Source organism: Cololabis saira, chromosome 20 (assembly GCF_033807715.1).
Source record: "Cololabis saira isolate AMF1-May2022 chromosome 20, fColSai1.1, whole genome shotgun sequence".
In the NCBI taxonomy this organism is placed as follows: Eukaryota; Metazoa; Chordata; class Actinopteri; order Beloniformes; family Belonidae; genus Cololabis; species Cololabis saira.
This window is the reverse complement of record NC_084606.1, coordinates 16,786,377-16,798,876: the sequence shown is the minus strand read 5'-3', so window position 1 is coordinate 16,798,876 and position 12,500 is coordinate 16,786,377. Positions and strand designations below refer to the sequence as shown.

General features: G+C 41.8%; 1 protein-coding gene across 1 annotated transcript in view; it reads left to right on the top strand.

The window, feature by feature from the left end:
* The first annotated feature begins 676 nt into the window (after positions 1-676).
* Positions 677-12,500, top strand: part of tox4b (TOX high mobility group box family member 4 b) — a 22,231-nt gene continuing 10,407 nt past the window's right edge. Inside the window, 2 exon segments of the mRNA XM_061709795.1 lie at positions 677-1,246; positions 4,750-4,818. Of these exon segments, the coding sequence (XP_061565779.1) occupies positions 1,145-1,246; positions 4,750-4,818 (171 nt within the window). The 5' untranslated portion in view covers positions 677-1,144.

The following is a 12,500-nucleotide window of genomic DNA, read 5'->3' as shown; positions in this document are numbered from 1 at the left end:
AACTTAACCGTGTCATGTGATCTCATTCATGAATGAAGTTGCCAGATCTGTTTGTCACAGACGTGTTTGGGCTGGTATTTACTCATAATCGCTTGTATATAAAGACGGACAGTCGTATACAGGACTGTCTCAGAAAATTAGAATATTGTGATTTTCTGTAATGCAATTACAAAAACAATAATGTCATGCATTCTGGATTCAGTACAAATCAACTGAAATATTGCAAGCCTTTTATTATTTTAATATTGCTGATCATGGCTTACAGCTTAAGTAAACTCAAATATCCTATCTCAAAAAATTTGAATATTCTGGGAATCTTAATCTTAAATTTTAAGCCATAATCAGCAATATTAAAATAATAAAAGGCTTGCAATATTTCAGTTGATTTGTAATGAATCCAGAATGTATGACATTTTTGTTTTTTTTAATTGCATTACAGAAAATAAAGAACTTTATCACAATATTTTAATTTTCTGAGACAGTCCTGTAGTTCTGATGGTCTTTTTAAATGTATTTATTCTACTTCATTTAATTAGTATCATTTGGACCTATTTTGGGCTTGATTTGAACGTGTCTTTTTTTGCGTTTCTGTCTCAAGACCTGGCAACACAGTTTTAGGATCCATGTCTCGGGGTCCATTGATCGTCCTGTCCAGCACGGTGCAGAAACCGGGATCAGCTCTGTTTTTTCCTGCGCTGTCAGACACCTTGAACCCCCCACGGGCATTAAACACCTTCACGCGTGAAGCGCTCTCGCTCGCGACGCCGCTGTTTGTTTGATTGAATGAATGAATGATGCGTTCGCGGCCGGTCGGACAAACGGGCGCCGGGGGCTGATGGAGGACGGAGCGCCGCCGCTTTGCGTCAAAGCCAGCTAAAGCTAAAACCGTGTGGACGACAAGTCAGCAAGAAACCACGGCCGACAGCATACCACACCACGCTACTCCCGGAGCCACCCACGGATCGCGCACCGGGGGTATTTTCGGCACGTCTTGCAGCCGCACATGCTCATCATTCCCCCCCGACATCTGTGGAGCAGAGCGGGGGCTGACGGGGCTGCGGTCCCTGCGGGAGCTTTGTGAAGGCACGCCGTGCAGGACGGGTCTACCTGCAGCAGAGCTAACACATGAGGCCCGGCTGAAGACATGGACCTGAATTTCTACTCGGACCTGAGCGGCGGGGCCGGGCAGCAGGACGGTGACCCGGAGTTCCTGGACCCGCAGTCCTTCAACGGGTTCGAGCACAAGGTGACTATCCCGGACCGGACCGGAGCAGAGCAGGAGCCGGTGTCGTGCCAAAAAGTGATTGCCTGCCAGAATCTGATTTCTCCCCTGAAAATGGGTCTTTTTACCTGACAAAAATTGATTGAAGGCCAAATGCAGTTAATGAAAGGTTGTTTCTACCTAAATATGATTTGATCTCGAGTGAGTTGCCTGCCAGAATTTTCAGATTATGAAGCTCAAGAATGAGATCAAATCATATTTAGGCAGAAACAACTTTTCATTAACTGTATTTGGCCTTCAATCAATTTTTGGCAGGTGAAAATGCCTATTTTGTGGTGTAATGGTCCTTTTTTAAAAGAGTTGAACGCAATACTGTGAGCTCTAGTGTTTATATTATGAAGCTCAAGAATGAGATCAAGTCATATTTAGGCAGAAACAACTTTTCATTAACTGTAAATGGCCTTCAATCAATTTTTGGCAGGTGAAAATGCCTATTTTGTGTTGTAATGGTCCTTTAAAAGAGTTAAACGCAATATTGTGAGCTCTAGTGTTTATATTATTAAGCTCAAGAATGAGATCAAGTCATATTTAGGCAGAAACAACTTTTCATTAACTGTATTTGACCTTCAATTAATTTTTGAATTTTCAAAAAGACCCATTTTCAGGGGAGAAATCAGATTCTGGCAGTCAATCACTTTTTGGCACGACACCGGTCAACCAGCCCCCTGTTAGGACCCGGTCAAACTGGCTTTTACGGCTCATTCATCTGAAGGGAAACATCCGTGTCCAGTTAAGGTCATTTGACAGCTCCTAGTTATCAGTTTCAGTTTATTTTTCGGTCATGACATCACAAAAAAAAAAAAAGAATGAAAATAAGACAAACATCAAAATAGCTTTTATAAAATAAAAATGACAACAAGGAAACGAATACACTGTTCAAAGAAAACGCTACAATAAAAAAAAAGTTTCCAATACAGGACTGTCTCAGAAAATTAGAATCTTGTGATAAAGTTCTTTATTTTCTGTAATGCAATTTAAAAAAAAAAAAAAAAAAAAACAAATATGTCATACATTCTAGATTCATTACAAATCAACTGAAATATTGCAAGCCTTGTATTATTTTAATATTGCTGATCATGGCTTACAGTTTAAGATTAAGATTCCCATAATATTCAAATTGTTTGAGATAGGATATTTGAGTTTTCTGTTCAGTTGATTTGTACTGAATCCAGAATGTATGACATTTTTGTTTTTGTAATTGCATTACAGAAAATCACAATATTCAAATTTTCGGAGACAGTCCTGTATACAAATAACATCCAGACCGAAAAAGGTGTAGGCTGAAGCAAAGCTTATTCATTGCCTACCCTCAAAAGGATTATTTAAACAAGTAATGAAATAAAAGCAAGAAGTAAGTGATAAGACTGCCAGTAAAACAAATGGCCTCCATGGGTATAACAAAGATTCCTTGAACCTCAAGAAATAAGAAAGAAAAAAAGGTGCAGTCTACATGTTTCCTTCATCCATGAATAATCAAATCAAATCACCAAATAAATGAATACCCAAATCAACATAGCAAAGCATCACCGCTCTTTACTTTGATATAAAGAAATCATCCTTCTTTTCAATGTTTTTTAAAATAAGGTTAAGGTTCTACTTGATTTCAAATCCCTCTCCAACTTATTCCATACATACACCGTTATCACTAAATATTTTTTTAGTAAAATATGTGAAAATAAAAGAAACAAAATCCTTGCTTAAGTGCATTTATTTGGGTGTTTGAAGTGGCTACCAACTTGAAAATGAAAGCCATCCAGCCACTGTTTGTTGCCACCTCAGTCTAAAACAAATCTTTGAGTAAACTTCAGGTTTGGAGGTGTCGTGATGTCACAGACCCACCAGAGAAGAGTGTCTATCCAGTTTTTCTCCAGCTTTAGCTCCCTCTAACTTCACATCGCTTTGTATTTACTTTTGAGATGAGTAGTTCAAAGTTAAGGCCAGTTTTAACTAGGGCTGAGGATTGATTCAAATGTCAAGATTCGATTCAGAATCGATTATCACGATTTGATTCCGATATTGATTTGGGTTAGTGTTATTAAAACTGTTTGAGCTGTTGCATGAATTATATGGCTTTGTAGTTATGCAACATATGAATACTAGTATTATATTGAGATTCAACAGTAAGGACCAATCACCTCCCAGAATGCTGATAGAACTGCTTTCAGAAACATCGTGTGGGGCAGAATTACCAAACAGATCCAGGGCAGCAAACAGAGGCTTTATGAAATCGTTTTTATTTTTTCCCAAATTCAGTTTAAATTTTTTCCATTTTTGTTCTATTTTGCTTTTTAATTTTTGAGAATTTGGTTTTAGCATTTTATGCAAATGTAACCCCAAGACAGTATATAAAGTACCGGTAATGAATTATAGACAATTTATGCAATTATAACTGAAAACTTTAATGTTTTCATACCTTTAAACATATTTAAAGGCAAAAACATGGCACCAGTTATTCTCGTGTCCAACAAAACTACCAAAAAAATACCAGAAGTTGTAATGTAATGATGAAAAAAAATTGATCTTTAGACATACAAATCGATTTTTAGGAATTAATATGAGAATCGATTTTAGAATCAGAAAATCGATTTTTTTTTTCAACTCAGGTCTAGTTTTAACACCCAGCTGAAGACCCGCACCCTTTAACCACCTGTTTTGACCTGCTTTAGCAATTTACAAAGTACTTAAAATATATGTTAGTCATTAATAGATCCCTCTTACAAGTTATTTTAATCAGTAAGAGGTTACTGTGACCAGAGTATAATGCCAGCACCATGTTGTGAATGTGTTGCCACCCGCGTTGCTCTCTAATAGAAATAAAATATGTATTTTGTTTTGTTTGTTTTGTCTTCTTCATCTCTAACAGAATAACTCTGCACTTTTTATTTATTTTATTTTGATTGCTGTCCTTGGGACATTGCATGCCAGTGATCCAGAAACAAGATTTGCTTGGCCCACCAGTTTCCCTGTTCGTGTGGACGAGACTGTGTTGCCTGCAGGTTGTTTTGAATTACAGACGTATTTTTAAAGTGATTTTATTGCCACGTGTTTTTGGATTCCTTTACGGGGCTTGTGTCCTGCCTCTTTACGTGACTGGTCAATACCGCCTTGCCCCAGGCATGCACTTCCCAGATATCGGCCGTGCAGATACGTAGTGTCCGTCATACTTCAGCACCAGCGGTCGTGGTTCACCTAACGTTATCTGCTTGTCACTTTGCATGGACTGAAGTACACGGCTGAACTAGATTGGGCGGGGGTGGGGGGGGCTTTGCTTTACTTTCCTGTAGTTTGAGTTAAAAGTGCGTTTGTTGCAGCATTCATAAATGTCTGAATCAATTCTAACATTTTTTTTTGTCGTTTCTGTGATGATTACCATAATTGTCAGTTTGGTTTGGAGAATTCTGATTTATTAGGAAAACTCCCTGAGAAACGGTCACCTTCCCTCTAACTTGTCCACCTGTATGTTTCAGTTCCCTGGAGGCAGTGACAACTACCTGACCATCTCTGGGTCCAGCCATCCCTTCCTTTCTTCCTCTGAGGTAAGGGCTAACCTTACACACTGGCATCAGGTTTGGTTTGTTGCTATGGAGACCCCTCCCACCGGAGACTCGGAGGAGTCATCCGAGTTCTTCTTTTTTGCCAAGATATCTTGTATTTATAACGAGAGAGTCTGCTGTGTGAAGTCTCCTCCAGCACGTCCGACAGATTCCCAGCGGGGATTAAGTTCTGGACTCTGGCCGCTAATCCATGTGTGAAACCCCCCATCCAATAATTCCCCCACAGAGTTTCCCAGTAGACGCTCGGCGTGACTTCTCTCTCCTCTCCTTTTATCCTGAACTCAAGTTTGGTTTGAAACGGATTAAAACCTGTAGGTGTGAACGGGGAGTAAAACGGGGACTCTGATGGCAGCAGAGGTTTTATCTATTCGTTTGAAAATAGAGCTTTTCTTTAAAGGCGGGGTAAGCGATTTCTGGATGACATCACGCCCGTTGATTTTGAGACAAGGTGTCACTAAACCCCCAGACCTAGAGCCTGCCCCCCCTCTGGCCGGAGGAAGCCCGCCTCAGCGTGAAGTCTCCCAGAGTGAATCATCAATCCTGTGTCAGATTACACACCGAGAGCTGCAGCGCTGACTCACCGTCGTGTGAGGGGGGTCAGAATGAAACACGTCAGGCTTTTAACATCAACAGTCTTGTTGTGTTACAGTTTAATGAGCACAGCTTTAGCTGTCAGCTTTCTTTTTTTATTCATGACAACAAGCGTGTATCACCTCACAAGTGGTTCTGGTACCATAAATTGAAAGCCACGTGCCAGGAGCTGGAGCCCTCAGCCCACGTGGACGGCTTATTACAATTTTGTCTCAACAAGGTCATAAACATCGTTAAAGTCATTGGGACGCTTTCTACGTCCACGATTTGTTCGTTAGCAACAGACCAGGAGACCATCCTGAGTCTTGAATCACAACTTCCTCGCTGCCATTGGTCAAAATAACCTCCTTTTCTAACTTCTGAGTTGTATTTGCTGAGACCGGATGTCGGGTTTCGTTCACAGGTTCTGTAGGAGCCAGAGGTGTCGTTATCATCTCATTAGTGGTAGTGCTGGGCGGTATGACCAAAAATGTATATCATGGTATTTTTCAAAATTATATCAGTTTCACGGTATATCACGGTATTTTTTTTTTTCATGCACCACTGGGTGTTAACCACATTTTCTAATAATTTGGAAAGGAATTGCTGCAGTAAATTGGCTTAGAACCTATTTTACTGTCATGAGGAGGAAATATTGTAGAAAAACACTAGTGTCCACACTAGTATAAATACAGGTTTGCATGGCATCACGTGTTCTGGCGCTAGGACCCCGCGGACGCATGGTGTGTCGTCGGGCTGTTTTCCTTCATGCTTCCCTGCAGCGTCACATGCAAACACAAACACACGTACCTGGCAGAAAGATTTCTTTATATCATGTTGTCTGTCGCCCGCAATATTTTTCCTTTTTTTGGCCGGCGCCATAGTTGGCTAGCTACAAACTCTATACATCCCATAATGTATAATAATATGCCAGCGCTCTCAGCAGCGGTACTCGCATCGTTAAGGCTGATTTATGGTTCCGCGTTACACCAACGCAGAGCCTACGGCGTAGGGTACGCAGCGAGCGGCCGTACGGTGCACGTCACCGCGTACCCTACGCCGTAGCCTACGGTGTAGGGTACGGCACGGCGTAAGCTCTACGTCGATTTAACGCCGAACCATAATTCAGGCTTTACTAGGCAACGAAGCAGGTTGACTCCCGTTGCAGAACAGCGCTGCAGAGGCGCTCCTAAACGTTAATGATCATTGATTTTTTTTTTTTTTTTTAGGCCTGGCGGGTGGTAGGGGTGGTAGGGGAAACACTGTCCAGCGGCGCTACGTTCCGCCGCGCCGGAACGTAGCGCCGCGTGGCGTTCCCAACGTTGTGTGCGCTACTGTACATACTCACCGGTATTACAGTATATGAAAAATTCATATCATAAGAAAAATAAACACCAGTATTCGGTATGGACCGGTATACCGCCCAGCACTAATTAGTGGGGGGGCTCTTTCTCTCTCAAACCCTCACCTATTTGATGCACACAAGCGACAGAAATAGAAGTTGACCCCAATGTTGTTGAAGTATTCATCCTCCTCAAAGTTGTAGCCACGGTAACGGCTGAAGTTGACACATTAGTAATATTAGTTGTTCCTGGAGCTCAAGTAGTGGAAGTCACTACTTGAGGACTACTTTAGGAGGCACAAATGGCGCTTTTACACTAGTACCTACTCAGCGCGACTGGACAGGGTTTCCGTTGTCTGGTAATTGCCGGTATTTTATAATCTCTCCGGTCAAAATGTCCGGTGAAAATACTCAATGGTGCTGCGGGACTAGAGTCCCCGGGAGTACCACGGAGGCACACGCCGAGCCCCGGCGGAGGGACACGCCGAGCCCCGGCGGAGGGACACGCCGAGCCCCGGCGGAGGGACACGCCGAGCCCCGGCGCCGGTGTTGTGCCAAAAAGTGGTTGCCTGCCAGAATCTGATTTCTTCTGATTTGTGGCCGCGGGAGCGCGCACAGCAGCCCGTTGAGCGACAGCGCTAAAACGTCAGATTTTCAGATTATGAAGCTCAAGAATGAGATCATGTCATATTTAGGCAGAAACAACTTTTCATTAACTGTATTTGGCCTTCAATCAATTTTTAGCAGGTATAAATGCCTATTTTGTGTTGTAATGGTCCTTTAAAAGAATTAAAAGCAATCCTGTGAGCTCTAGTATTTATATTATGAAGCTCGAGAATGAGATCAAATCATATTTAGTTAGAAACAACCTTTCATTAACTGTATTTGGCCTTCAATTAATTTCTGGCAGGTAAAAAGACCCATTTTCAGGGGAGAAATCAGATTCTAGCAGGCAATCACTTTTTGGCACGAAAACGGGAGCCGGGAGGAAGCGGAGCTGCGGCGCCGACATCCACGTGTGCGTTGATTTATGGTTCTGCGTCGCACCGACGCAGAGCGTACGGAGTAGAGTACGCGTCGCTGCGTACCTTACGCCGTAGGTTACGCGCAAGCTTCTGCAATATTTATTTATTTTTTGAAGTTACGCTCGCGAGTCAATTGACGGGACTTATTTTATTTTAAATACCCTGTTTTTCAATAAAAATACTATTAAATGACTTGCATTGATATCGTACTACTGCATATGATTTATTTTTAACTTCAATAAATTCATATAGCCTATGTGACCGGAATTTCAAACATTTGTCCGGTAAATTGAAACCCTGCCGGTCACATTGTCCGGTGCCAATTTTTTCTAGCGGAAACACTGCGACTCGACTTGCCCCTGTTTTACGCTTTTACACTACGGGTCGAGGCGTGCCGAGTAGATACTTTTTCTGTATCTACTCTGCCGAAGTTCTAAGCGGCTGAGTCAGCTGCATCTGACGTCATCACACTACACGCCACCGATTGGTCAGGGGGCGGGGCCGTCAGATGTTTGAATCAGGAGGCGGAAATCAGCGAGAGAGCGACTCGCGGCTTCTTGTTCATTTTATTCAACAGGCAATGGCAGCGCAAAAGTCTGTTTGGTCCAACATTGAGCTGCAGATGTTCATAAACCTGGTGGCTGAAGAGAGAATTAAAAAGGGATGTAGACGGGCGATAAGGAACGACCAGATCTACCAGGAGCTCTGTCACTTCATAGCTGCTCGCGGCTCCCAACGGCGAGACAAACTAAAAAAAAAAAAGCGTTGCCGCTTGAAGCTTCCATCACTCTCATTTTTTAACTTGATATCGAACACAAGTCACAGACCCAGCAGCACATTTATCATCTCCTCCAGGTTCTACATCTTTAGTGTTGTTGTCTTCTCCGTTTAGATCACACAATCAAATACGTCACACCCGCCTACTTCTCATCTGGGTAATGAAAATAAACAAGGGCAAGTCTAGTCGAGACGAGGCCCAGCGAGTCGAGTCGGACTGAGTAGGTACTAGTGTAAAACTGCCAAAATTCAAACTCTGGGTCAGAATAAGTACACATACAGTATATTCCCCTTGATCTTCCCAGGTAGTGTTACTCAGAACAAGGGTGGAGTCTCCTGTAGCACGGAACCACCTCATATCTGAACAAAACTAACGTCCTCTGACTGAAGGAAATACTCCTGACATCAGGTCCTGACGGCAGTATGTCAACACTGTCTGTCCACTAGGGAAGATCATGTGTAGGACTGCTCCATCTTCCACATTGACATGGTAGATGGAGTTTCAGGTGGCAAAGGCTTCTTAAATGGATCTGAGGTTAGAGGTAAAACAAGTGTAATCACCTTGTTTGCCTATTTGGGGTCTGTGTATATAGAGACCATCGATCTTCCCCCTCCTACGATTGTTGAGTAATATATACTTTCCTAATGGTGATGCTCCTGATGTCCTTGAGAAATCAAAGACTCAGCCCCGGGCCGTCTTCCCACTGAGCTTTAAATTCTCCTACACCACAGCCGGCAAGCTGAAGGTTGTGGCACTATCTCAGCCTTTACAAGCGTAAAGTAATTCCCCTGGGCCTTCACTACCGCGTAACCAGAGTTCAATCGATCACCTGTGCGGTAGCAGGACCCATCAGACCAATTCTTCAGATTTGCCTCACACAACGCGAGCAGCCTGCAAATCTGACCCGAGTTTTGAGAATTTCTCTGCTTCTTGGGCACAATCATGATCATGATGCTCACCATCATTTGAGGTTGGAAAAATTCAGCTGGGTTCACCGTAAGGGTCTCGTAACCGCTCCAGAAGCCTGTGATAATCTCCTAGCCTATCGTCACCGGATAACCTGTTTTTTTATTGATTAATTCTCTCTGGAACCTGAGTGTTTTGTTTCTAGTTTGATGTCATTTGCTTTTATTATCTCTCATACATGGAATGATTTAAACCCAGAGCCGGCCCATGCGCGGACTAAGCGGCGGCTCCCCGCACCACCAGGGGGCGTCCAAGAGCTTAAAGTATAAAAAACAATACAGACAATTACAATAATATCTTCATGGTTGGCACACGATTAATACTGTTTTAATCAATAATTGGCTGCCTCTGTTTCATGCTCCAGAGTTTTACAAGGTTTATGCAAACGCCAACCAACTTTTCGTTGCAGTTCCTCGACTGGCCACTAGAGGTCGGCTCCAAAGCGAGTTTCCATTGACGTCCATGTTAAAATGTCCAACTTTAGTTGTTTGTTTACCGCCTGGTTAAAAAAACATTTTGGTCTCAATTACTTGATTTTGCACCCATGACACCTCTGTACCACGCCAAGAGAGTTTATACCGAGCAATACATTTATTTCTAATAAGATTGATTGGCAGTCATTGGCAATTATTACATCCTCAGGCCACCGCCTTTCGCCAGGCAACCACCTGCGGTCAATTTTGAGTTAGTTAAACATTTATTCCACTATAAATGTCTGACGGCAGCTCTGCAGATATTTTGACGGGGTTCAGCTGAAGAATGCGGCGTCACGTATGAAGGAAAACGGGCTTCAGAAACCACCTGGTCACGTGACCGGATGGCTAGTTCATTGTTGTATTCAGTCCAGGTTTACCTGGGACTCAACAAAGGATTCGTCCCTCTGGAGTGCAGAAGATGATAAAACAGAGTCCACATGAAGAGAAGAACAGCAAGATGAAGGTAAGACTGTTCATTCTGAATAAACTAAACACTTCTGTGATGCTAACCGGTGTTAATGAGCGTTGGTGATGACATGGATAGTAGCTAGGATGTGCCTGCGGGAAGCATATTAACAAGATCTCCCGGTACTTCACATCTGTAGTCTATGCTTTAATATATTGTAACGTGGCATATGGATGTGTAAGATGGAAATGAGGTGTTTTCTCTTCTGTGGAAAAGAATAAAGTGTTTGGTGGAAGCATTTAAAATGAAAATAACTCGTTAGTTTCCCTGTAATGCTCTTAATATGCCTCAGTGTGCGAGTTACACAACAAGGGTTGCTGGGTAGTTGAGTTTATTTAGACTCGGGTAAGTCAAATCAATCTAGTTCTTTATTAAAATGATTCATTCTGGTTTCCAGATAGATGAGCAACTCTATCGTTGAGAGTAATGATGTGAACTTTACCTCACTCTACAGTCAACTGTGTTCTTGTCAAACGTTGTTTTACAGGATCACTGTTCAAAACCGACTCCACCTGTCCAACCAGGTATACAGTGTAACCAGTGAGTACAGGCGTTCAGCAGGTCGTCTGCTGAGGGCGAGGTCCTGGTCCGGCTGGAGCGGAGGGGAGGAAAGACCATCCAACAAAAAGATTAACTTACTATCCCAAAATGCATTTGCAAATGCAAATGAATTTTACACTTAATAAATGAACAAAATATTTAACTTATACTAATATCTGGATGTTTTTGTCTGTCCAAGACATTTTTAAAAGGTTGGGATATATTTAAATCATTCCTGGCTTGTATCTGTGGTTATCTGGATGTAGACCCGTCAGAAAAGACCACACGTTATTGACTGTGAGATTAATTTTTCAATTGTGTATATATATAATATCTTCCCAGAATTTTGTAATTTTCCTACATTGCCAAACACTTTGAAACCATGTGTCACTTCGTCGCATTAATTCAAAGTATCTGTTATATTTGCGTCATCAGCTCCTGCAGATGGCTCCTGTCCTGTCTTGTTATCTCGGTTACTCAAAAAGAGAGAATGCCGTCTTTAGCTTCTGCTGGAAATTGTTCTGTAGAAAGTCATCGAAACAGAGGAGCAGCGTGTTTGTTTTGAATGTAGGAGCTTAAACAACACGATTTTAATAATGTGTTCAAGTGGAAGAACCGTTGGGATGTTGGAGAGATGTTTGCACTCATGTAATCAGTTTTCTGTTCATTTTTATGCTGTTTTTCATGTATTTCTATAAAGTAATTTATCTATTTATGTAGTAATTCCTTTATCAATTTGCTTGTATGTAAGATGATGTATACTGTATGTTCTTATTGTAGTGGGAGATACAATTTTTCCTCACTTCAGCACATCCTTTCCAAATAAACGTATTTTTCCTCTAAATGTCTTGTCTGTGGATGTTTTCTCCTACTTTCTTCTATTCAGTATGCCACGCTTATACAGTTTTATGCAAATTAAAAAGTACAGTTATTAATGATAGGTTAATTTTCTGAACTTGCTACCCCAGGAAAGTTCAAAACCATGGCCAAAAAACTACAAACAAAGTAGTTGAATTGGCGTGTTACTTTTAGAGTGTCTGAAACGATCGAGCAGGGAAAAGTCTCAAACATGCAGGACAGTAGATCTTGAGGACCAGCTTCCCTAAAACCTTCCTCCTGATCAATTTTAGTTAACTTTGCTTCACTGGTCACCAGAGGGAGCTAAGTTAAAGTGTAATGTTTTATTTTCCCACCAGAGGGCGCCAAAGCCAAACTCTTAAATGCAATGACGGACTCTATCTCCACGAGGGAGGCAAAGATTCAAACTTAATTTTCCCTCAGTTCATTTTCTGACCCACTAGTTGGAGCCTGAGCTGTTCTCATTTATTTTATTTTATTTAAAGGCGTTTATTGTAAGTTTAAATTAATTTGCCAACCTCATGGGAAATCAAAAGCCTACTGATATGAAAGCAGAACAACGATGTTGTCTCATTCACCTCAGGGGTCTATTAAATCCTTTAACTCTCTGCAAATAATTGTTTTTAATCAATAAAACTAATGA